Source organism: Stegostoma tigrinum, chromosome 6 (genome assembly GCF_030684315.1).
Source record: "Stegostoma tigrinum isolate sSteTig4 chromosome 6, sSteTig4.hap1, whole genome shotgun sequence".
NCBI lineage: Eukaryota > Metazoa > Chordata > Chondrichthyes > Orectolobiformes > Stegostomatidae > Stegostoma > Stegostoma tigrinum.
The window spans coordinates 82,598,730-82,625,767 of NC_081359.1; the positions used below are offsets into that span (position 1 = coordinate 82,598,730).

General features: G+C 39.9%; 1 protein-coding gene and 1 long non-coding RNA gene across 4 annotated transcripts in view; one reads left to right on the forward strand and one right to left on the reverse strand.

The window, feature by feature from the left end:
- The window catches only part of LOC125453194 (uncharacterized), a 31,671-nt gene extending 12,723 nt beyond the window's left edge, over positions 1-18,948 (forward strand). Inside the window, exon 3 of the long non-coding RNA XR_007247719.2 lies at positions 18,352-18,948. This is a non-coding gene — a long non-coding RNA (uncharacterized LOC125453194). The remainder of the gene's footprint in view (positions 1-18,351) is intronic.
- LOC125453193 (stAR-related lipid transfer protein 13-like) overlaps positions 1-27,038 on the reverse strand; it is a 464,022-nt gene that overhangs the window by 118,320 nt on the left and 318,664 nt on the right. The window contains exon 1 of one of the 3 annotated variants that reach the window (XM_048532432.2): positions 10,373-10,643. The exons of the other annotated variants lie outside the window; for them this stretch is intronic. Within the exon in view, the coding sequence (XP_048388389.1) occupies positions 10,373-10,541 (169 nt within the window). The 5' untranslated portion in view covers positions 10,542-10,643. Of the gene's footprint in view, positions 1-10,372; positions 10,644-27,038 lie in introns of those variants that run through there. 3 annotated transcript variants of the gene reach the window in all.

Sequence of the window (27,038 nt, forward strand, 5' to 3'; positions counted from 1 at the left end):
GAAGTGGGGGTCACTGAGCTTTAAATATTAACTGCTTCTCTCTCCACAAACACTACTCAACCTCCTGAGCTTCTCCAGCAACTTGGCTCATTTTTTTTTCCTACAAGCTTTGTTTAAAACATTGTCAAGATCTTTTTTAAGATTGTTCAAGAAATAAAATGAGGAGAAACCTGGCTGGTTAAGAGCACCTAGAACACAAACAGGATCACACTGATCCAGCCTGCTACTCGCGATCTAATTCCTGCAAGTGATTGGGCACTAAGCTACTTAGTGGCCCGCCCAGTAACAAAGCGAGCAAACTAATGAACACAATCTGGTTAAGACAGCACCAACAAAAACACTGGTTCTTTTACAGATCTCATTTCATACAATTATCATCAAAACATTTTTGCTGAAGGAAAATAATGTTCTTGCATTCACGCTCTCTCAGACAACTCCAGTACTTTCTAGCGAATAGTGGTCCACAGGCTCTCAAATCTTTCAGAGAAAATTCTCTTTCTTAAATGAAAGACCCATTAGTTTTAAACTGTTCCCTGGATCTAGTCTGTCCCAAAAGGAGAACAACCCTTCAGTATCCAACCTGTCAAGTTTATCAGTATCGTATGTGTTTCATTAAGATCGTGTACACTGAACATAGAACCAGCTTGTTTAATATTTTCTCATAAAGTAATCCTCTCCAATCTGAGATATCAGTTGAATGAATCTTTGAACTGCTTCTAATGCATTTACATCCTTCATTAAATAAAAAGGAGAACAAAAAACTGCACAACGCTCTAGATGTGCTCTCGGCAATGATCTACATAATTGCAGCAAAGCATCCCTATCTTTATATATGTCATTGTCCTCTCAAACAATAACTTCCATTTGTCTCCCTAATCACTTGCTGTACTGCTGTCTAACCATTTGCTCACCATCATTTTCTCAAGGGCAACTAGGAATGGGCATTAAATGCTAGCTAGCATGTGATACCCACATCTCATTAGAAAATAACAAAGAAATCAGAGGGTGTGTAGTCTGCCATGTTTCTCATTAGAAGTGTTTTTTCTACAGGCCACTTTATTGTATGTCCAATGGGATTGATGTCCCAGACCTCACTGAAATAATAACTGCAAGATTAATTGAGTTTGTGTTTGCTTAGAGATTTGGTGCACAAATTCATTTACCTGAAAACATATTTTTGATTTGAACAATCATTAACCATGAACGATCTGAACTGTGGAATAGACACAAGATGCTGAACGGTCTATTCTGATTCTTGTGCTCTAAACAAGAGGATCTGCTCTGCTCACAGAGATAAACTTGTATGTCTCACAAAAGTAGAAGTAGTTATGCTCCAGTCTTGCTCTGAATGTGAAATGAAGCCAATCTTTCCCACTGTCTCTTGCCCATCGCCTCTCTGGTCCCCAGCCAACCCCCAGTCCAAGAGGGGCTATGGTGTTAATTTGTGATGATTGACACGTAGATTGACTTATTTTGTAAAGCGGCCTTACAACTTTACAGTTTTTATTGCCATAAAATCAGAACTTTATAATTGGCTGGTATTGAAAGTATTAGGTGATCCATCATATGGTTGTTATGTAAAATGTTGGAATATAAATAAAAAGTGCTAGGTTAAATCTGTGCCAGACTTCAAGCAATGTTCCTCTGTAACCAAATACCAAACATTATAACCAAGTTGACTTGCTTGGCACTCTCCTCCCTAACTCCTATAACTGCAAGTTTGAAGAGTGGGTAAACTAAAATGCAGCAAAACAATCTGTTGAACAACTTTTTAGAACACAAATGCACTTTATCAGCAGCTACCCTCTTGGCTTTGGGTCAGAGGTAAAAATAAACAATCCTCAGTTTGAGAGACTTAAATCAATATTTGACAATGAGGAAATTAAGTCACAGATCAGAATTATTTTATTGACTGATGAAATAGACTCAATGAGGTAAATGATTCATGGTTGTTCTTATATTGTAATATCTGAACAACAAGTAAAGGTCACTTCAGGCTATTGCCCTTCCAAAAAAAACAAAAACACCATGTATCACATATACATAACGAGGTCCCTAAATCTGAAAATGCATGGGATTAAATCATTCTATTACATTGAGGAAACTTGTACTTCAGTCCTTTCATGCCCTAGACTATGACAAAATTCCCCTTTATTTCCCAATCTCAAATGTTCCAAGTGAAATCAGTTTGGTCGAACTAAAAAGGACTCCAAAGGAAAATAAACACGCTAATTGCACGACTGATACGTTTCCTACCCCAGTCAGTTGCCTTTATTTCATGAGTTGGTTTAACAGGCAATCCATTACATTTAATTCATTTTAAATCATGTGTCAGGTCTTCAGGATGGTTGTAGTTGACATTTTCTATGAAATATACTGGGTGCTAATCTTTGAGACTGTAGCACATTAGATGGCTTTAACTGTTCACCAGCCTCCCAGAACCTCACTGTTCCTTTATCGTTATTCCCAGAACCCTCTTTGCAATAGCCCTGTGGGTGACCCAACACCCCAAGAACTGCAGTAGTTTAAGAAAGCAGCTTACTGCCATCTTACTCATAGCAATTTAGGGAATTCCCTAATGAATAATAAAGGAAAGGAAGGAATAAACGAGAGGGAGGGAGGGAGATGTTGTTACATTGCGAAGTACAAAAAGCAAAATGTTGCTTGATGTGGACAAGTGTCAGGTCAAGTTTATAGAACACGAGTGATTTAGGAATATTTTGCAGAAAGTATCTTTAAACCATTCAGCAACAAAGAAGCTAAACAATATCAGAGGTTCTCTCAGTCGGCGGCCCAGAGATCAAATCCCAAAATTCATAAGCTCAATTTCTCCAAACCCTCAATCTCTGCCTCAAAATCCAAAATGACACAGTCAGAGTCACTTCTATCCGAATGCACTCAGCCTTTCTGTCACTAAGTTGCATTGTATTTAAAAATCTTCATCTTAACTAATAAAAATCACCCATGTATCCCATTTGGTTTGTGATCTGTTTCTGTTTCTCCTAGGATTGTGTGTCTTGGTTTGTGCTCCCCTGCACCCTTTGCACCTTCCTGACCCACAATCTGATTCTATCAGTTGCAACAAAACCTCACGATAGACTGAGGAGTCTGATGTCAGCAGTGGGTGTGTTATTGGAGGGAATTCTGAGGGATGGGATTTGTGTGCATTTGGAAAGGCAAGGACTGATTAGGAAATAGTCAACATGGCTTTGTGCGTAGGAAATAGTGTCTCAAACTTGATTGAGTTTTTTGAAGAATTGACAAAGAAGACTGATGAAGGCAGTACGTTGGACGTTGTCCATTTGGATTTTAACAAGGTGCTCACATTGTAGACTGGATAGCAAGGTTAGATCACATGAAATCCAGGGAGAGCTGGCCATTTGGAATCAAAATTGGCTTGAAGGTAGGAGCCAGAGGGTGGTGGCAGACATTTGCTTTTTAGACTTGAGTCCACGACCAGTGCTGTGGCTGAAAGATCGGTGCTGCGTTTATTGCTTTTTGTCATTTATATCGATAAAATGGATGTGAATATAGGATGAGTGGTTAGTAAGTTTGCAGATGACACCAAAATTGGTCATGTAGTGGACAGCGAAGATGGTTATCTCAAGAGTGCAAAGGTCCTCGATCAGATGGGCTGATGACCTGAGGAGTGGCCAATGGAGCTTAATTTAGATAAATGTGAGGTGTTGCATTTTGGAAAGGCAAATCATGGCAGGACTTATATACTTAGTGGTAAGGTCCTGGGGAAAGATGCTGTACAAAAGAGACCTTAGGGTGCAGGTTTATAGTTCCTTGTGGAGTCACATGAGGTCCTTAAGTGGATAATTAATGCCAACTTAAGTGTCTCATTCCACTGCCTCTGCCTACTTACTGATGGATGAATACCAATCTGCCATGAACGGCAAACCCTGTTGAGGCTAACTGCCGGTTTCTGGGCAAGTTAGGGGTAGGAAATAGGGAGCAAAAGAGGGGGAGAGGGGCATTTCACCTTCAGAAGTCACTGCAGTGCCTGATCAAGGAATCCAGCACAGGAAGGTGGAGAGCCGACAGCCACCCACTGAATCCTGCAGACACTCGCTCCCCACAGACCTCATCCACTGATCTACCTTCTGCTGTTACTCACTTGTTGCCAACCTGGGCCATGGTCCAGCAGTAGCCATTGTTGGCAGTGCTATGAGGGAGACAAATAAGAGCAGATAGCAGCTCCCAAAGTGGCCAGACTTCTGCCCCTGGGGTCCCCGATACCATGGGACTCCTGCCCTGTCCAGTTAATTATCTGACTGAGTGCCAATAGGTTTTACACTCCCTAAAGAAAATAGGATTCTTGAGACCCCCAATTGCACTAATTGAATATGACTGTACTGTAGCTACTTTCTAAAGTAACAAACTTAGAAATTAAACAAACCTGAATTTAACAACTAAAAATTGCATTCACAGAACGCCTCAAGTGTAGCAAAATATCTCGAGAGGAGTATTACCAAAGAAAATTTGACACTAAGCCATAAGAAGGGATTTGGTGCAAATGAAACAAAAACTTGCTTCCAAAGTTTGAAAGCATCCTTCAAATGAGCAATGAGGCGGACAGTTTTTGATTGAGAATTCTAGAACTGTGACCTTGGCAGCCAATGGTAGATGACTAAAATCAGGAGTGCACAAGGTGCTAGAATTGGATTAAAACTGAACCAAGTTGATTATGACACAGAGCAACCGATTCAGCCTACTGAATCCACATTAGCCCTCTGTCTGGTCAGTCCCATTTCCCTGTTCTAGCCTCATAACCTTTTAGGTTGATATCCCTCAATTATCTAGCCAATTTTGTGATGCCCTGATGAAATATTCCTTCTGCAGAAGCTGCCTGACTTGCTGAGTTTTTTCCAGTAGCATTGCTCTTGTTTCATATTCCCAATATCTACAGTGTTTTGTGTTTGTCCCTTTAATTCTCTCTCTCTGCTTTCACCACCCTCCCTAACAGGTCATTCAGACAAATGTTTTTCCAATCTGTGTGTACTCCAAAAGATGATAAATATAAATTCTAAACTATTTCAGTTGATAAGCTAACTCCATTTATTGTTGACATCATTCTGCTATATTTGTCACTTTCAGATGACAGTTTACAGACAGTATTGCTTTCCATGGTCAGCCCAGTCTGTTTATTAGGCTGGTTAACACATCTATTACTGATACGTTCCAACTGTTGGAACATATTCAAACTTCCACACGCATTCTGAAGCGCAGCTCTGATCATTCTCATCAATACCCTACTTACAGTAATTTCCTACAAATTATCTTTGCTACAAGAGTCCAAATAATTTAATTTCAACTTTCTGATCCTTGTCTAATGGTTGCATGAACAACACTTTTAGAAAATCCATATTGCAAGGAAACAAATCTACTTGTTAGAACTTTAAACATGATGAAGGGTAATTAATACTTTAATCACCTCAGCCACCTAATGTATAAGCAGATGAACAAAAAAATTATCATTCAATTTCCAAAACAACTGAAAACTTGCATTGCAATTACCGTTCCCTGAAAACAGAATCACTGCTATAAACACTACCAACATTTTCTGGATAATCCACGCATGCAAATCCCATTCGGGAACAACCACAATCACCTATGCTATAAATACCATTCCCTAAATAAGTGGATATAAATGTGTTTATCACGCCCTCAAATTTAAAAGGCTTAATGCTTTAAACAGCACTTGGCAAAAAAAACTAGAAATAAACTAGGCTATAAATGACGGATGTTCCCCTATCTAAGTCAGGAACACCCTGTGCTTTAAAGGCCACTCCCACATTATAACTGCTACTAGGTCATGCATGAGAACATACGTTATGTTGCCAGCAGCTGAAAGAATGGAGCTTTATGCTAATTTATATCAACTTAAAGCAAATATGTCAAAACACATTTGCAATAATAGAAATGCTGCACTATAATAACTGCACCAAGTTGCATTTTGTTTTAAAATTGATTAGTCTGTGAGTTACATTCAAAGTTGACTTGAATAACACCAGAACCATTGTGATTGTCAAAATGCAGGGTTAGTGTAGGATCTTCTCAAACATCTATAAACTGCTTTTCCTGTAGAGCGTTACAGGATTTTCCCCTTCAACTCCAAAACATAAGTTGCTGTATTCCAAGTGTGGCACAATGCACCATCTGGAAAACCACTCACTAACAAGAACAGCCTGATCTGACACATGCTCGTTTTATTATGAAGCAAGAAGTATTTGAATAATTTCTATCAAAGCTCCTTTAACCAAGCTTTTTGTCGTTAGTGATGGGATTATGTCAACCATCAACAGAAGCAGCGACATGCTGTTTTAGTTATTTTACATTGGATCACTTGGCCAGTGAAATGTAATCATGTTTTACTAAAATGCAAGCATGGCCCAAACACTGCTTTAACATGTAACAAAATGAAAACCAAAAAGATTTCATCTCTAGGTGAATGGAATTAAGGCATTCCATGTATGCATCATAACAGCAATACAGCAAGGCATAGCACAAATCCACATGAGACACAACCAGCTGGCAGTACAGCACACATTTAAATGCAAAGCTGAAGAACTATATTTTTATTCTGATTCTTGTTCCTTGCAATTATTCAAAACTGGGATGACTGGCAATAACAAGTCACTGAGAAACAAAAACAAGTTCTCATAGGACCAAGATTCAAAGTAGTAATGAAATGGAAGAGTCTGTTAATTTCTATCGCTATTGCAGCACTCCTTGCAGGTAACACTGGAGCAAGTCATGACTATGTACAATTCGATGGCAGAAATTTTGACAGAAGCAGATTCAGTAATAATTTTCCAAAAGGGAGTTGCACAACAATGATAATACAAATTTAGGGGCAACCTATGGCCAATTTACCAATTATGAATTAAAATGGTTCAAAATTATGCACAATTAACATAAATTTCTCCAACAGTGATGGTAGCAGATGTTCCCTACTGGGAGCGCCGAGTCAGGAAAATGCCTTATATTCACTGTAGCGCTAAAACGGGCAGCTGTTAATTTATTTTCACACATCTTACCAAACTACTAGTACTTTACAAGATCAGGCAAATTTACTGTATCGCATTCAGTAAATAAGAAACATTTAGCAGATTCAATTTTCAGGATTTGGCTGAGATTTGAGAATGAGACAATAGATGTAATTAGTTCACTTATTGCCACTTCAGCTATACTTGCTCATAACAAAAGTACAAATAATGTTCATAGTGCTCTTTGTAAATTCTATATAATCAGTGTCACTCTTCATTGTGATAAAACATCTAAATTATTTCACATTTAATTAACTCAAAGTAGAACATAATATTTAAACAAAAACAGAAGTTGCTGGAAAAGCTCAGCAGGTCTGGCAGCATCTGTGAAGAGTAATCAGAGTTAAAGTTTTGGGTCCAGTGTCTCTTCCACAGTTAACTCTGATTTCACAGACGCTGCCAGTTCTGAGTTTTTTCAGCAACTTCTGTTTGTTGTACATCAGAAACAAAGTGATCACAGCTAATTCAGTTTTTATGTATATTTTATACGTACACATAGTTGAATGTTATTATTTGAAACAAAACAAAATGAAACTGGAATTAAAACTGAAAGAACTGTGGATGCTGTAAATCAGGAACAAAAACAAAGTTGCTGGAAAAACTCAGCAGGTCTGGCAGCATCTGTGAAGAAAATAAAAATCAGTAAATGCTTCAGGTCCAATGACTCTTCTTCAGAACTGTTGAGACTGGAATTGACCCATTTATCCAAATATAAAGAAAATAATCCATATTTTAAAGAATGTTGTCAGAATTGATTCAACTCTGCATAATTAATTTCAATAGGTAGCTAAGGAGTTATGGCTTTCTGGATCATACAAGTGCCTTAAATTAAGATATCTCTGAACAGGTTGATTAGAAAATAGTGTCACACACTTCTGGAGCAGATGGGACTTTAACACAGACTTCTTGGTTCAGATTTAAAGACATCAATACACTCCATAAAAGCCCCGAATGCCTAAATTAATTATTTTGCTTGCAACTAATATAATTTTTTTCAATCAACCTGTTCAGAAGTGTTACGATGCATCCATGGTGTGGGTGGGTCTTGAACCAGGCCTCCTGACTCAAAGTAACCCAAGTGTCTAAACTATTTTTTCATTATTAAATTTAATTTCTAATCAACCCGCTCAGACCTATCACACACCTTTGGAGCAGGTAGGGCTTAAACCTGGGCCTCTTGTCTAGTGGTAGGCACCCGAGAGTCTGCCTAAATTAACCTTTTTTTCTAAACATATGATGCATGGGTCTTATGCATGCACCTCTGGAGCAGGTGAACCTGAATGAGGGGCTCTTGGTTTAGGGGTAGGGACACCAACACCGTGCCACAAGGCGGCCCTAGTGCCTAAACTAATCACCTCCCTATAAACTGACATCTGCTGTATGCATTAGATGTGGATGTAAAATCTCTAACATCTACTCGACATTGACTAATCGTGAGACTACAATTAGTATCATTTTACTAATTGAAAAGTCAACAAGCTATCCTGCACATTTTGCAAATTGGAGAAAAGAAGTGCAGATATTCAGTCAATAATGCAGTTTTGTGGCAGTTCATGAGATTCTTGTCCTTGGGCAATAAGAACAGGCCCTGTGAAATAAAACGGACGCTTCTCAAATGGATGTTACCATGAAACTGCACTCAAACAAGTTCAGGCAGACAAGGCAACTTTTGTTTTAACTGGCCATGAACTTGACTAAGGAAAGTGCAAATAACATTCTGAACTCCATGATGATTAAATACATAACAGGGGATCCCTGCCAAAATTGATAATATTTATCTCCAGAACATTCCAAATGTTATCTACACTCTGCAACTTGCACTATCCTTGTTTTGTTAACATTTCCCTGATGCAGATCAAATGCACATCCTGATTTATTGAGGTGATTGTTTATTTGTGATCACAGGCCTACTGATAGAGTCAACACAATAAAGAAAGTGTTTTTTGATCAATGAGCATTAAAACTGCAAAATAAATGTTGCTCTCCAGAACAGGGTGAGTAATTCTGTAGATAGATTTTGTTTAATGAATAATTATTTGTTTGCCATGTTTCAAAGCTACATTGAAGTGGCAGTATAATCATGTTGATATTTGTAAATGGACATTCAAGATGATGTTACAGATGACACCCATGGCACTCTGTGTTAAAATTCTGTTTGTATTTACTTTTGTAAATCATTCTGCTAAAAATCACATTAGAAAGGTCACACTGCAGTGGAGACGAGTTAGTGGTTTAGACATGACTAAATGAAAAAAAATCTGTGCTGGAATAAAATATCCTTAAAAAGATGTTTCCTTAATTAAGAGGTGCAAGGGTTGGCAATATTATTTCCAAAGGTTTTTGCAAAATAATTTCCAAAACAAAATGTGAGCACATAGTATATCACTTGAGGATAATTGACAAAACAAAATAGTTGATCACAAGTTGGTCTGACTATTCAGTACACAGTCAGCCTACAATGCCAACAAGGATGATTAAAATTATTAGCATAAGAGCTGCAGTAAAAAAGATTAAACAATGTTACTAAGCAATCCAATTTAAAAAGGTACACAGCTGATGACTCAACCAGTTAATGTTCTGTTTTGAAAGAACAACTTCGAGTAATGAGGAGCTATTTAAATATTTTGATTAAAAAGGGCACAGCCTTCCTGAGAAGTGTTTCAGAAAACTATTTTTGTTTGGCTAGTGAGAAGAGAGAACAGCTGTGTATCATTTTTGTCACAATGATGTCATGATCATATTTGAGTGTTTTTAGAAAATTTAGTTAATGAGTGGTTATTTCAAGCTAAAGTTCCCAAGCTTATGACAAAGTTTAAAAACCACTGGTGGCTTATCATGCTAGTAATTGCAATGAACATTTTAAAATGACTTTCATAAACAACTAATCATATCATGAGTCAACAAAAGATCAAAGTGGAGACTTTAAATAATTCCAAACACATTGACCAATTTAACCTTTTGAAAAATGTCAGTGGTGTTATGCTTTTGGTTTCACCAGAGACTGAGACACATCACGAACACAATTGACTACACACCTGTTACAGCACCTTAGCACAGTTATAGCTGTCTCATCAATGTAACAAAAAAAAGAAAAAAATTATGGACCTATGATGAGGACAAACATGTCAAACACTATATTTCCTGAATGTTTTAAAAATTAAGAACTAAACCTGTGGGATAAAAATATTCCTTAAAAATATTGCCTCTTAAAATATTACAAGCATGCACTTATCTTATGATTGGTTTCTGTTAGTTAATACAGACTACTGAATTATCTTGATGGTAAACATTGAATTTTTCGATTATAATCGACATACCATGCTGAATTCTAGTCACCAGCTGCTGCCTGGCAATCATCCTGCTCATTCGGTACAGAGATCGCCGTTGTGACTGATCCAGCCGCAGGTACATATCCTGTCCCTGAGGTGACAGGGAACTAAGATAGGCACAGCCTGTGCTTGGTGATAAAGGTAGCTCCATGAACATTTCTACAAAAACACTGCCTAGAGGACAAATTCTCTTCACCTCACCAGTGGCAGGCTGAATTAGTAGGGTAGAGGAGAGGCAATACACCGTTGAACTGAGTTGAAGCAGACTTTGGAAAAGGGGAGTGGCCAAACGTCAGAAGTCCAACTTATGTCACATGCCTGGGAGGAACCAGTGAACTGAGTGGATGTGAAAGCACCATGTGATAAGAAATTAAAGGCATGACAGCAAGTGTTTGGATTTTGCATTATTTTGGATGGGAATATAACTGCCTCTCACATACCTTAGAACAGATTAAAACTCTTAAATTTTATTAGGGAGATATGAAAGTACTGACTGGCTTGGGCCACTCCAAGGAATGCTTTAGTGCTGAAAAAAATCAAATATATCAATGGCACCAATGAAAAAAAATTCTTTGGATTTGAACCACACTTTTTTATTCATCTATTACACACATTATTTGCCTATGTATCAGGCTATTCATTTTGTAGAATCCTGTAAAACATGTAAACATTAGTACAGCTTTTTTGTCAGGTGGAAGAGGTTGAAGAGGGAATGTTATTTTCTGATAGTGGTTCTTTGTCACAACACGATAGCACAACATTGCATTACAGACTAAAAGAGAATCATAACTGATATTACATAAATCTAATGGAAGAATAAATTAGGGAACATGACATACTGATGAATAATGCGTATAATAATAACATTCTTTCAGCAAATTTTCAGTCTGTGTATGGGATCTCACGTACCAGGGAATGCATGAGTGCACTGAATTAATTAATCAGTGCAGCATTTGAGGGTAGTGCAGTGATAGGTAGCAACAGGCCTGCAAAAGAATTCAAGCTGGCTCCTTTTATATTCCATCTTAGGCACCTCCACAGCCATTTGATTTGACAAAACAAGGTCTATGAATAACTGACTACAGGAAAATAAACAACTAATATCTTCAAAGAAGTCGCATTAGAGTACCGACTACAGAAGAAAGAATTTATCCTTCCACAAGATCCTGACTTTCATTTTTTAATTGCATTGACAGGCAGATGAAGCACAAATACTTTCTGAGGAACAGAACAAGAGGAAAATTTATATACAAAATTTGTTTAGTGTTTTTGCTACCTACAGAGTGCATTTTCAATCTCTACCCGCTAAACCTCAGGACTTGCTGCAGACAATGGGGAGAACAGGAGGGAGTGCCAGGAACAGCACCAGGCGTACCCAAAAATGATATGTCAACCTGATGAAGTTACAAAATAGGACTACTTGAATACAAAACAGCAAAAGCAGCAAATGACAAACAGAGCTAAGCAATTCCACAATGAACGGATCAGATCTAAGCTCTGTAGTCCTCGAACACCCTATCATGAATGGTGGCCAAATAAACAACTCACTGGAGGAGGTGGCTGCACAAACACTGCCATTCTCAATCCTGGGGGAGCCCAATACCTCTATGTAAAAGGCTGAAGCACTCACAGCAATCTTCAGTCAGAAGTTCCAAGTAGATGATCCATCTCGGCCTCATTCAGAGGCCCCCCAGCATCACAGATATCATTTGTCAGCCAATTCGATTCTCTCCATGTGATATAAAAGAAAACTTTGGAGGTCCTGGGTACTAGAAAGGCTTTAGGCCCTGACAACATCCTACATCAGTACTAAAAATGTTTTTTCCAGAACGTTCCACACCCCTAGCCGACCTGTTCCAGAATGCCTACAACACTGGCATCTGACCAGTAAGGTGTAAAATTGCCCAAGTATGTCCTGTAAACAGACAACAGGCTAAATTTAACCCAGCCAATTATCATCCACATAATATACTCCATCATCAGGAATGTGATGGAAGGTATCATCAACAGTGCGATCAAGCAGCACCTGCTCACAATAATCTGCTCGCTGATGCTCAGTTTGGGTTTCACCAGGGCCCCTCCATTCCTGATCTCATTTCAGCCTCGGTCAAAAGATAAATAAAAGAGATGAAATCCAAAAATAAGCTGTGTGTGACTACCCTAGACGTCAAGGCCACATTTGACCAAGGATACGATCAAAGAGTCCTGGCAAAATTGGAGTCAATGGGGATCCGGCAGAAAACTCTCCACTGTTTGGAGTCACTCCTGAAACAAAGAAAAGCAGGTGTGGTTATTGGAGGTCAGTCCTCTCAGCTCCAAGACAGTTCCTCAGGGTACTATTGTCGACCCAACCATCTTCAGCTGCTTCAATGACTCTCATAAGTTCAGAGGTAGGGATGTTTGCCAATGATTGCATATTGTTCAGCACCATTTGTGACTCATCAGATACTGAAGCAGTCCATGTCCAAATGTCCAAACGGAAGAAGAGGTGGGGTTTGGGGGCTGTGTAGGTGCGGAAGAGGGACTTTTCCATGTAACCTACAAAGAGACAGGCATAGCTGGGGCCCATGCGGGTGCCCATGGCCACCCACTTTGTCTGTAGGAAGTGGGAGGAATCGAAAGAGAAGTAGTTGAGGGTGAGTGCGGAAGAGGGACTGTTCCACACTGTTCCTACACAGGCCCCAACCCCACCTCTTCCTCCGTTACATTGATGACTGTATCGGCGCCGCCTCTTGCTTCCCAGAGGAGCTCGAACGGTTCATCCACTTCACCAACACCTTCCACCCAACCTCAAGTTCACCTGGGCCATCTCCAACACATCCCTCATCTTCCTGGACCTCTCAGTCTCCAACTCAGGGAACCAGCTAGAAACCGATGTCCATTTCAAGCCCACTGACTCTCACAGCTACCTAGAATACACCTCCTCCCACCCACCCTCCTGCAAAAATTCCATCCCCTATTCCCAATTCCTCCGCCTCTGCCACATCTGCTCCCAGGATGAGGCATTCCACTCCTGTACATACCAGATGTCCATGTTCTTCAAGGACCGCAACTTTCCCCCCACAGTGGTCAAGAACGCCCTTGACCGCGTCTCCCGCATTTCCCGCAACACATCCCTCACACCCCGACCCGTCACAACTGCCCCCAGAGGATGCCCCTTGTTCTCACACACCACCCCACCAACCTCCGGATATAACGTATCATCCGCCGACACTTCCGCCATCTACAATCTGACCCCACCACCCAAGCTATTTTTCCATCCCCATCCTTGTCTGCCTTCTGGACAGACGACACTCTCTGCGACTCCCTTGTCCGCTCCACACTCCCCTCCAACCCCACCACACCTGGCACCGTCCCCTGCAACCGCAGGAAGTGCTACACATGCCCCCACACCTCCTCCCTCACCCCCATCCCAGGCTCCAAGATGACCTTCCAAATCAAGCACATGTTCACCTGCACATCTGCCAATGTGGTATATTGTATCCATTGCACCCAGTGTGGCTTCCTCTACATTGGAGAAACCAAGCGGAGGCTTGGGGACCGCTTTGCAGAACACCTCCGCTCGGTTCGTAACAAACAACTGCATCTCCTAGTCACGAACCATTTCAACTCCCCCTCCCATTCCTCAGACGACATGTCCATCATGGGCCTCCTGCAGTGCCACAATGATGCCACCTGAAGGTTGCAGGAACAGCAACTCATATTCCACTTGGATTCCAATCCAAGTATTTATTAATTTTGCATTTGAACATTATTATTGAATCAATTTCAAGCATTACATTCCAAATCATGTAAGCTTGTTATGCAACATGTTATCCAAACTTACATCATCCTGGTTCTTGCTAATTATTTTAGATTTGAGTGTTTTGTTTGCCCAGCCTCTACCATTGGAAACAGTTTCTCCTAATATACTGTATCAAACCTGTCATGATTCTATGAACCATGAATTCTACCTTGTCCTTTTCTGCATTGTGGAGAACAACCCCAGTTTATCTAGTTTCTCCACACACAGGTCCTGCACCTCATATCACTGTAATAACTGCCCTCTGCAACCTGTCTAAAGCCTTCACAACCTCAACAATTTAGAATTAAGATTTTGTATCTTTTTCAGCTCAGGCTGTTTATCCATTTTCCTGCAAAAACTAGCCACAGCTAAACTGCATCAAAGCATTCTAAAGTTGATGTACTCCTGGTTTGCCAAGAATGATGCACGGTGGCTCAGTGCTTAGTGCTGCAGCCTCACAATGCCAGGGGCATGGGTTCAATCCCACCCTTGGGCAACTATCTGTGTGAACTTTGCACATTTTCCCCACGTCTGTGTGGGTCTGCTCAGGATTCCTCCCACAATCCAAAGATGTGCAGTATAGGTGGATTGGCTATGCTAAAGTGTTCATAGTGCCCAGGGATGTTCAGGTTAGACATGGGAAATGCAGGGGTGGGGGAATGGGTCTGGATCGGATGCTCTTCAGAGGTGCAGTATGGACTTATTGGGCCGAATGGCCTGCTTCCTCACTGTAGGGATTCTATGATTATCAATGGAAGGCAAACAGCAAATAAAGAATCCATGACGCCTTTCGGGTGAAATTTTGTGTTTTATAAACATGAAAGCATGTTAATGCTGATTCGCATATTTAACCTGGAGTTGAGAAACACAACTTCTTTTTATCGGCTGCACAATTTTTAGTGTTAGGTTCGGAGAACTTCAAATCTTACTCTTTCTCAAGCTCAAAATATACCTAAATTGCAAATTGAGATGGCTACTACCTCTGGCACCAGTCTGAACCTTTTCTGTTTCTGACCAACAATACTATGTTAGTGGCCTCTCTGAGCCTCCCTAAGTCTCTCTAACTTTCTAACACAGAAACCCACCAGCCTGCCTTGCCTGGAAAGCATTCCCATTTAGTCATACCGCTGTGATTATTCAATTTGAAAAATAAGTCAAATTCAACATACAGAACTTACAGAAAACCTTTGTAAATATCCCTTCTGCAACTTATACATATACATAGAATATGAGCTTGAAAATAAAACCTATCAAAGTCAAACATCTTAAAGTATTTGGAAGCTACCAGTTTAGCCACTTCCATCCTAAGAAACCTAGCCAAACATCTTGTTCTAGAAAATTAACCAATTGTACAAATTAGCTGGAATAATTAAAGCTGTACTCAACATAGCTCTTTTTAAAAATATAATTCGTCTTATTTATTTCAGGAATCGATTATATCAAGCATTAGTTACTGCAATCATTTTTAAATCTGTAAGACTCCAATAAGGTTAGTAAGATTTCATCTAACCAGCAGAGTTCCTGCTACCTGCCTCCCTGTGATTAAGTATTAGTTAAAGTATAAATGAAGTAAAAAATTGGACAGAACAAAGGAAACTCAAAATGATGATACTGTGTTTATTATGTTCCTGAATTGAATTGCGTTTATCCAGCACCAACGCTCAGTAGCATTGGCAGAAATCCACCACGGATCATTAGACAGCATCTCCCAAACCCAAGTGCAAAAACATTTAGAAGGACAAGAGCAGCAGATTCACATAAAAACCCTCACCCGCAATTTTGCATGCAAGCCATTCACCATCCTGCCTTGGAAATATATCGCTGTTTCTTCGCTGTTGCAGGGTAAAATCCTGGATTCCTCCCCCCAAGGGCATTGTGGGTTGACCTACAGCACAATGATTGTAGTGGTTTGAGAAGGCAGCTCGTTACCAAGCTCTCAAGGGCAATAAGTGATGGGCGATAAAAGCTGCCCAGCCAGCAATGTCCACATCCCATGAGATATTAGGGAAAGTGCCACCAGCAGCATGTGTTTGGGGCTGCTGTGTCATTACATTGCCAGTGAAGGGCAACCACGTAATGCTAGTGCTTGGTTGGAAATTTGGCCAAGGTTTAAAGATGGTGCTGGTGCCAGGGATACCCGTCTATTCTGGGCTATCTGGGGTGGGTGCCGAATTCTTCCAACTACAAGTCAGTAGAATCAGGCTAGCATTGAATGAGAGGGATCAATTGTTATATGTTTGGCAGTTAGTGAGGCAGTTTGTGACAATATAGCAAAAGATCTCTCTAGGCCTCATGGAGAGTAACTCTCTCTTTAAGACCTGACCGAAATTAACAGTTAGTAAAAATATTGTAAAGTTCAGTCCAAAGACAGGTAACCAGAAGGTTTAAGAGCAGCTTAATGCATTGAAATTTAGGGAGAGAATTCTAGAGCTTAAGTCCCAGACAGTTGAAGGAAACGATCATCAGTGGCGTGATCTAGAAAGTAATGTTGCAACAAGAGGTCAGATTGAAAAAAAATTGTAAAGAACTATATCAAGCACACAAACTAGTTAACCCCAATAATTTCTCTCTTGTTTGCTTCTAGCCAGCTTGTGTGTTCATCAGCTGTTACAGTGTCCTGGCAATCTGACAAATGAAACATGAAACTGGAGTCCCATATGCCCATTCGGGAGAATGCAAAACTTACAAAGCGAAGCAGAGAGTTATCGCAGGTGTCCTGGTCATTGTCATATTGCACATAGCAAGCTCCCACAACACAATGACTGTTTTGTTTCCCACAATAGACAATGACTCACATTAAAAATACTTAATTGGTGAAGTGCTTTGATGACTATGAAAGATGTATAAATGTCAGTCTTTTCTTTGACAGTTTTGTAGAAACAGATGGAGGTGATTGAGTTTCTCAAACCTGCTGCACTGTTATTTGATGGATAGCTTTACCTCAACTCCACTTACCCACTTTTCTTCCATATCTCTTAATGCTGTCAGCTAACAACAGACTTTCAAAAGCAATAATGAACCTTTCAGTTGGCCGACATCCACAACCAATTGAGTATAGAAGTGGGAAAAACTGCTCCATGATTTCACTCTTATATCTTTAAGTCCCTCCCAAAGGAAATAGTTTGTGTTTTGTCTCTCCTTTAACATTTTGAAGACTGTCAGATTAGTACATTTCAGCCTTTAAAACACAAAGAACTGCAAACAAAGTTTGTACAACCTGACGTTATTATTTAACCATTAAAGCTCTGGTATAATTATTATAAAAGAGGAAGTTAAAGGCTGGACAATCTGCAATCCCAACCAGTTGACCAGTCCCATCAATTCACCTTCTGTCGGAATATTTATTTACTATCAGACAGATTGCTGACTGACCTTCTCCAATATCAGACCTAGGGAGCTTGGAGTCTGTGAACTTGAAGCAGGTGCTTTCTGAGCTACAGGTGGATGAGCCATCAGAGCATCCTCCTAACACTAAATCTATATCCTCAGATGTAATCATTTCACTGTGGTTGGTGGCGTCTGTGTTTTAATGATTCTTTTTTGAGCCTCTTTAGAAATGTTCTGCAGCTTCTATTTTGGATGTGAATCTACTCCATGATGCCAGGGATGGAAATTTCCCAATGAAGGGGCCCAAATGCCACTGAGGTCTACTATTCACAACATGCTGACAAGCGTATGGAAGTATTCAACTGAGAGTCCGCCTCCAGGACGGCCATATGTGCAGCTTAGTAAGAGAGCCTGCAGCATTGAACCCCAGTAATCACCTCCAGTAAAACAGGCAATCCTGAGGTAGATATTTTAGCAGAAGAATGCCTCAAAATAGAAGCTGCAGAACATTTCTAAAGAGGCTCAAAAAAGAATCATTAATACACAGACGCCACCCATTCCAGTGAAATGATTACATCTGAGGATATAGATCTAGTGTTAGGAGGATGTTCTGATGGCTCATCCACCTGTAGCTCAGAAGGCACCTGCTTCAAGTTCACAGACTCCAAGCTCCCTAGGTCTGATGTTGGAGAAGGTCAGTCAGCAAAGAATAAAGTGCTTTAATCAGATCACTTGGCTGCCTGTCCCCAGGGAGCACCATATCTCTTTCTCTCGAACCTTGACAGACATCTGGGTCATGATGCAGTGCCATCCTGATGGGGTTTCCCTTTTCTTTCCCTTTCTTCCCTTTTTCTAGGCCACATGGCCTCTACGGCTTCCTCCAACAAGGCCAGGAAGATTCTGACTCGAGACAGTGATCAACTGATTCTGTCAAGTACGTCGAAAGAGTTGGAGCAGTTACCTATTTCACAACCTGTCAATATTAAATATTGAACAAGCTGGTGTTCAAACATGTAAATGTTGGGTTATCATTCTGAAGTTCTGGTACAGATGTATTAATACTGAGATCGACAACATGAGAAGCTGAGAATGGTTTTTCATTAAATCTACACTTATAATACGGAGAACTTCTTATTTAATTCAGCTTTGTATCATTCAAATAGTGCTTTTGTTTGTTAGGCTTTTCAGTTTGTTTCACATCAAGTCAGACAACAAGCTGAATGACATTGTGAATGAAATATTGAAGAGTTCGGGTCTGCTGGCCCCCTAGTGGCTCAAGAAATTGTAACAGTGTAATCTCATAAAATGCAATACTCTTTTCAATTAATTTACTTTCGATTCAGTTCTAAAACTATAACGAGATTTACTGAGGTCTGAATATTGGGTCTGAATAGAATGGCTGCAATTTCATCAAAAGGACCAGCCATATCACAAAGCATGAGAATAAAATTTGACTGGTTAATGGATATTATCTGAATGGAAGCAGCATTTCTTAAGCCTGTAACATTTGTTTACATTAATAATATATAAGTTAAGCATATTATTGGTTCAATAAAATGGAAACAGTCTCAGTGTCAGTCCTTGCTTCCCAATGCTTCTGACTGTCAAGGCAGCTACTGTAAGGTTACATGTTTGAAAGCTGTTTTAAATAAGATTACTCAGACACAACAATGGTTAGTAGAAGACTCGAGCTGAACACACTAAAAGCTACTTTCTCATGGCAATAGATGTAAAAAAGAACCCAGACAATTGGCTGGTTACTTCTTTCTATAATATTTGGCCTTGAGCCGCTCTGTCAATTTTACAGAGGTATTATGGTGCTAAATTGCCTTTGTACAAGACCTCTAAAATAGAAACACACTCCTGGGGCTTTATAAAAATTTGAAGGAAAATATGACCATCAAGAATAATAGCAAATGGATTAGGAACCAGAGTCAGCCGCTGAGCCCCTAAGCAATTTGAGCCTCCTCTGCTATTCAATAAGTCATGTATTAATATTCGTGCCTTAGCCCAGTGATGCTGCAAACCCTTGGTTAACGAGAATTTTGTCTACTTCTGTCTAAAAAATATTGAAAGACTCTGCTTCCAGTATCTTTTGAGGAAAAGCATTCCATGAGAAAAATGTTTTCCTAATCTCTGTCTAAAGTTGGTGACCTTTTTTTTTGAAAACCATGACCTCTTGTTCTTGTTTTGCCCACCACAGGAAACATCCTTTCCACACTCACTCTCCCATGACCCCTTAGGATTTTTGAGAGTGGTCTTACTAATAATTTGTAAAAATGAAGCATTATTGCCTTACTTTTATATTTGTTCCCCTGCAATAAATGATAACATTCTAATAGCTTCCTAATTACTTGCTGTACCTGCGTACTAACCTTTTGCAACTCATGCACAAGAACATCTGGGTCCTTTTCCAACTTAATGCAATCTTTCAATATTTGGATAATATACTTCTTTTTCATCCTTCCTGCCAAAATGAATACTTCACATTTTCTCACACTATGTTCCATTTGTCAGACCTTTACCCATTCACTTAACGTATCTATAACCCTTTGTTATCTCTTCATCTCTTCTTCATAACTTACATTCCGACCTGTCTTTGTGTCAACAGCAAATATAACAAACATATCTTTAGTCCCCTTGTCCATGAGATTTATTTAAATTATAAAAAGTTGAGGCCTCAGCACTCACCCTTGTGGCACAACACTCACTACATCTTCACAGCCAGAAAATGACCCATTTATGCCTATGGTCTGTTTGCTGTTAGCTAGTTATTCATCTATGAATGCCAATATGTTTCCTCCTGCACCATTAGCTTTTATTTTCAATAATTATCTTTGATGTGGAACTTCAATGAATGTCTTCTGGAAATATAAGTACAGAATATCCATTGGCTCCCTTTTATAATCAGCCCTGTACTTCTTAAAGAATTCTAATAAATCGGTTAAACATGAACTCACTTCCACAAACACAAACAGAAACAGAAATGGCTGGGAAAACTCTACAGGTCTGGTAGCACCTGGGAGAGAAAGCAGCATTAACATTTCAGGAATCGCGACCTTTCTTTAGAATGATTTAGATCTGGTGAGATGGCAGTGGAGTAGGGCTTCTGAATCCTGGGCACATCTGCCCATCTGCGCTTCCTTTCAATTCTTCTTTTTTCTGTCCTTTTCTTGTGGTTTAAATTTTCTTCTTTTACTTACCTCTTGTGGAAGAGCTTGGTCATGGAGATGGCATTGATGTTGGCAAGTGAATTCAGCATGGTGGCAGCAGCAGAGGGATGTTTGCGTCCCCTGCGGCATCTGTGGTCCAGTGCAGATTCATAGAAGCGGTGGCAGAGGTGAGTTTGGGCTCGGTATGAGACTCAGCAGCACTGCCGGTTGCTGTATCCGTGAGGTGGGCCCGAAGCAGGCTCACGATGGTGGCAGAGTCAAATTTGGGTTGGTGCTGTGCCTGGTGACATCAGTGGCCTCTGCATTAGTGAGGTACAGCTAGGACTCAGTGGTGAGGGCGTTGGCAGAGCTGAGATCGTGGCAGCATGGTGGAGGGCACTCGTGCCTGGCCACAAGGCACATGGCGAGCATTTAACAAGAAGGACTGCAAAGTTAAACATTTTTGCTTTATTTATTTATTTTCTGCCTTTATATTCTGTGTTTTGGTTTATTTTCCTGTGTTTTAAGGTGGTGCCAGAGAGTGGTGATGCCATATAGCACTTTTCACAGTATTTTGTAGCAAAGTGACAATAAATCAATCAAATTAAATCAGGGTGGAAAGTGCATGTGGGCATGCACTGTATTGAAATTTTGGCACCAAATTTCCAAGATGAATTTCATGCTGGAAATTCTTGGTGTATACTTTGTATTTGTTGCGTGATAAATTCAAACCTGCAGATTAATAAAGCGAGATTAAGTCGTGATAAGAGTGATAACGAGCAATAATTCATGTTAACAGGTCTCTCCCTGCTCGCCAGCAAGAATTTCATCTCAAAGTCTGGAACACAGATTGAAAATGCAACTTGTTCCTCCCGATATCGAGAAAGGCCTTGCTGGGACTTTCCACACAATTGTCCCAAATTTTTCACATCAGCCCACATCATTCAGGGCCTGGGAAAATTATTTCTGAAGAGGGGTCCAGGCCCAAAATGTCAGCTTTCCTGCTCGTCTGATGCTGCTTGGTCTGCTGTGTTCATCCAGCTCTACACCTTGTTATCTCACATGCTCCACCCTCTGCAGTTCCTACTATCCCTGAGAAAATTCTGCTTCTTCTCTGCCTCCCACCTTTTCAAACCAAAAGATTTACATTCACTATTTCCCAACCTGATGGGACTTTCCCCAAACCTGGGAAATTTTAAGATATCAGCAGATGTGACCAAAATTTTGCACAAAGAGATGAATATTTGTTAAAGGAGAGAGGTCAGAGAGATTAAGAGAACAACAATGTTGAGGTCAAGGGTGTAGGGGCACGCAATAAGCTGGAATGAGAAGAATGCAAAATTTATTTTTGCCAGGGGAGGTCAAAGTATAGTGAAGAAGGAGTTAATTAAAATGAGGAAGGGTTTCACCAGGGAAAGATTAAAAGATTGAGTTTCTAAATTGAGGCTTAGAGAGACCGTGCGAATGTCGAATTTTGAGGATGGAGGTACGAAGAAACAAGATTGTCTTTAGGATTGAATCAGCCAACAGGATTCGAGATCAGCTGATGTTTATTGAATTCCGAAGAGGAGGATGACAAGGTAAATACTGATACAATCAAGTGAAGAATGGACAAAGACATTTGTGTGGCTTTCAGCAGTAGAGGAGTTGAGGCACAGGTGTACAAATTGTTCAAAGTAGTGTTGGAAGTCGGCAGACTTTATGATGGAGAAGATACAGTGTTCAAAGATTAGATAAAGTCAAGGAGGGTCCTGGAGTTGGAAAAAGTTTGGATTGTCTTTAAAAAGTGGCTCAACTGCGAGTCAAAAGCAAGGAAAGATAGTTTATGGCTGAGGAGAAAAACAACTGATTGAGTCTTTGCTGGAACAAATTGCAGCTTTTCAAGGGATAAGATGCCAGCAATGGGAAGTCTTAGCTGCTGAGTAGAGAGCCGTGCATTGCTTTGTTATAAAAAGACCTAATTAATACCTAACAGGCGAGCAGAGGGCCCATCCCCCTGGTGGTGGAACAAGCAGCACTCATTGTGGAGGCGGTGACTGTTACTTGAACAATGCACACCTAAGTTCTAAGACTCAGATCACAGGTGTGTGGTAGACAGAACAGTCCACAGAGTGGAGAACTGACAGTGAAGCTAGGACAGCAAGGACCTGACCCATCTCTCCAGATATGAGGTTTCTTCATCAGGAACTGTGCATTGAAACAATGTGAGCTACCAGGTAAAAACTCAAGATTAACTCATCACTCTTGTCACATGGAAAATTGTCCTGTCCTTATGGTGAGCCTTTAACTGGCTATTAATTGCCACAGAGACATTAACTGTACGGTGGGGAAGGGTGTTGGAGGAAGGTTGGTCATGGGTCATTTTATCATGGAATTAAGCGGGTCAGTGGCAGGAAGATGCTAGTGTCCAAACCTGATACCCTTCTGGCTGATTAAATGCTTTCCCAACACCAAACTCACCACTGCGAAGATCACAAGATTTAGCTCTTCAAACAGAAGTTTTGCTAGAACAGAAACAAATGGTGCGATCATCGTCAGGCTGATGTCACCAAGGACAGCATGAATATGAGGTGCCCAAGGGCAGTTTATTGGACAGAACCCTGTAGTGACAATGCCAAGTTGAGCATGCCAGGCTGTTGTCTAAGGAAAAGGAGGAGATATCACAGTTCCTGGCTCTGATTTTTAAACTCTCTGGCCACAAGTGAGTGACTGACGATTGGAGGACTACTAATATTCTGCCATTATTAAAAATGGAGATACGGATAGATCAGGAAATTACAGGCTTGTCAGTCTAACTTCAGTGATAATGAAATTCATTAGAAAGAATTCTGAGGAACAGAATACATCTGTTCTTGGAGAGATTAATCAAGTTTAGTCAGGATAGATTTGTTATGGGAGGGTCACATTTGACAAATTTGATTAAATATTTTGTGGAAGCAACCAGGAGTGTTGACAGAGTAATGCATTTGATGTAACCTACGTGGACTTTAGCAAGGCTTTTGATAAGGTCCCTCATGGCATACTGGTCAAGTAAGTAAGAGCTCAAGGGAACCAAGGCACAGTGACATGTTGAATCCAAAACTGGCTGAGAGGCAGGAAGCATAGGATGGCAGTAAGTCTGTTTCCAGTGGTGTTCTACTGCGTTTGGTGCTAGAGTTCTTGCTGCTTGTGGCATAGATTAATGATATGGACTTAAATATAGGGGATGTGATTGAGACATCACCATGGATAACACAACAATTTATAAAGTGGCAAATAGCGAGGAGAATAGCTGTAAAAAGCAGGAGGGTATCAACAGACTGCTCAGTCGGCAGAGTAGAGATAACCGTAATTCAATCTAGAAGAACGTGGGGTAATGTACCTGGGAAGTGTTAACAAGGCAAGAGATTACACCATGTAATGTAGGGCCATGGAATGTAAATCCACAGATCTCTGAAGGTAGCATTACAGGTTGATAAGGTGGATAATAAGGCATATGGGATATGTACTTTTATTAGCTGAGACATATAATACAAGTGCAGGAAGGTTATGCTGGAACTGTAGAAAATGCTGGTTAGAAAAAACTGGAGTACTAGGTGCAGATTTGTTTTTCAAATATTCATCCACCAAATATGGGCATCCCTGCTAGGCTAGCATTTATTGCATATTCTTAATTGCTTACACAATTTCCTATGCTTAATTGCCCAGAGGACAGTTAAGAGTCAACTGCATTGTTATGGATCTGTGGTAGGGCACAAACAGTCCAAGGAATAGTGAGGATTTGGGTGAATAGAAAGGATAATTAAGTTTAAAACAAATTTGGCAAAGAAAGCTGAAATTATCACATACATAAAGAATGGCATCACCAATAATGTTGATTCCAGTCAACAGCTGGAGCTTTGTTTATGGTCATATAATAATGACACTTACAGAAGTCGGATTAAATGTGTTAACATTTTGACATTTTCTTGAACAGCTGAGTATTAAACAATATCCTGAACTATATTCTGTCAGCATATACAGGCATTTAGCCTAACTCAGTAGTTCCACATGATCCCTTTCATCAGACTACCCCGCATCTGATAATGTTCTATTGACAAAAACTCTTTGAAGGACTGCAGCTGCGCCACACTCACCAAACAAAATCTACAACAGGATCTTACTTTGTTGAAAGCTATTAAAAAGAGTTTTGTTTTTCAGCATTAAAAGTGTACCATTTTTGAGAGGGCCAAAAAAGGTTGGTCCTATTTATTAAAAGCAGTAAGGTTTGTGCTTCTGATTGTCTCCAGAAAAACTGCCCACAGAGAATTAACAATCTCTGGCCAAAAGTGGGTCCCCTTTTCCAATGTCACTTCCATTCTGGTGTAAGTTTACGAGGAACTCCAGCAACAGTTATATCACCAAGCAGACTAAGTAGTACATACTTGCAGATGGAAAACTAGGATATAAAAAACAAAGTTATTCTTTCCTTGTTAACTATTTTATGGAGCAAAGCGACGTACATATGGGTTAATGCTAAATACTGATATGTCAAATCATTCTAGATAAAAAAAATGTTTTTGTCATTGTTGAAAAATTTGATATTCTACAAATTTGAAATTGGTTTCATTTAACTAAAGAGGAGGAGTAGGAATAGATCAAACGGTTCAAATATGTTATGTTCATGGCTGATTTTCTGCCTCAATTGCATTTTTCTGCCCAATCCCCCTTTCCCTTGATTCTTGGAATGAGCAAAAATCTGTCAACCTTATCATTAAATATATTCAATGATGATACATCCATGAGTCTTTGGGCAAGGAATTCTAATGATGCACAACTGAGTGAAAAAAAATTACAGAAACACGCAGGTAGGCCACTCGGCCCATGCTGTTTGCAATCCCATCTCTAATGAACACCACAACTAAGTGGAATTTACTTGCTTTTCCCTCTTACCCTTGCAAATTGTTTCTTCTCAAATAATCATTCAATCCCAATGCCTTGCATCCGTCAATTGATGCTGCCTTCACTGCACTTCCTGGCAATGCATTCCGGACCTCAATCTCTCATTGTGTGAAAAGGTTTTTACCCACATCACATCTGCTACATTTGCAAATCACTTTTAATCCGTGCTCTCTTGTTCTCAATCCTTTAACAAACAAGAATAATTTCTCTCCATTTACTCTATCTAGATGATTCATGACTTTGAAAACTTCAGTCAAATTTCCCTTTATTCTTCTATTGAAGGAGAACAATCCCAAACTCTCAAATCTATCCTCATAAGTCAAAGTTCCTATTCCTGAAACCATTCTTATAAATATCTTCTGCATTCTCTTCAATCTGTTGACATCCTTCCTGTATCATGGTGCCCGGAACTGTACAAAATACTCCAGCCAAAACCTAACAAATACCTTGTATAAGTTCAACTTAGACTCTGGTTTTATATTCTATGGCCTTATTAATAAAGGGTAGGATTTTTTATGTGCTTTATCAACTGGTGTTCCCCATCTGTCATGCCACCTTTGGTGATCTGTTCACATATACACACAGTTCCTCTGCTCCTTGTACCCCCTTAAGTACTGCAGCCCTATTTTGCAATGACTGTCCATGTTTTTCTTGCTGAAATGTATCATCTCACACCTCAACAAACTGAACTTCATCTGTCACCTAATTAACCCATTCCACCAACTGGTCTGTCTTTTTGGTGTTCTTCACAGTCTACAAGTTTACAGTTACAACTCACAGTTTACAATTTCCACATTTTGTATCATGTGCAAACTCTACAGTTGCTCCCTGCATGCCAAGACCTAAGTTACCAACATATACCAAAAAAAGCAAGGGTGCCAATACCAACCACTGGGGAACTTCATGCCAAACCTTGCTTTAGTTTGAAAAACATCCTTGGAATACTCCTCTCTGTTTCATCTAATCAGGCAATTTTATATCCATCATGCTATAGTTCCTTTTATTCCAGGAGTTATAAGTTTTTTCACATTTGTTGCCAGCACTTCATCGAATGTCTTTTGATATTCCACAACGATAGCATTACCCTCATCAACCCTTTTTGTTAGTTCTTTAAAAAAACTTGCACAAGTTAGATATATATGATTTTCCTTTTAAAAATCTATGCTGGCTTTCTCTAAACAACCCACTTTTCTCCATGTGCCTACTACTGGCATCCTGAATAATTGTGTCCGGTGATCTCCCCTCTCTAAGGTTAAACTGACTGGTCTGCACTTGCAGGGCTTATCCTTACAACCCATTTTAGGCAAGGGCATAATGTCTGCAATTAAATAGTGTGCCAGAATCATCCTGAGTCTACGAAATATTGCTATTTCAACTCCCACTTTCTTCAGTATCTTTTGCTGCATCTCATCCAGTCTACAGGCCCAGTCAGCTCCTGACCTCATTTTAACCTTGTCCAAACATGGACAAA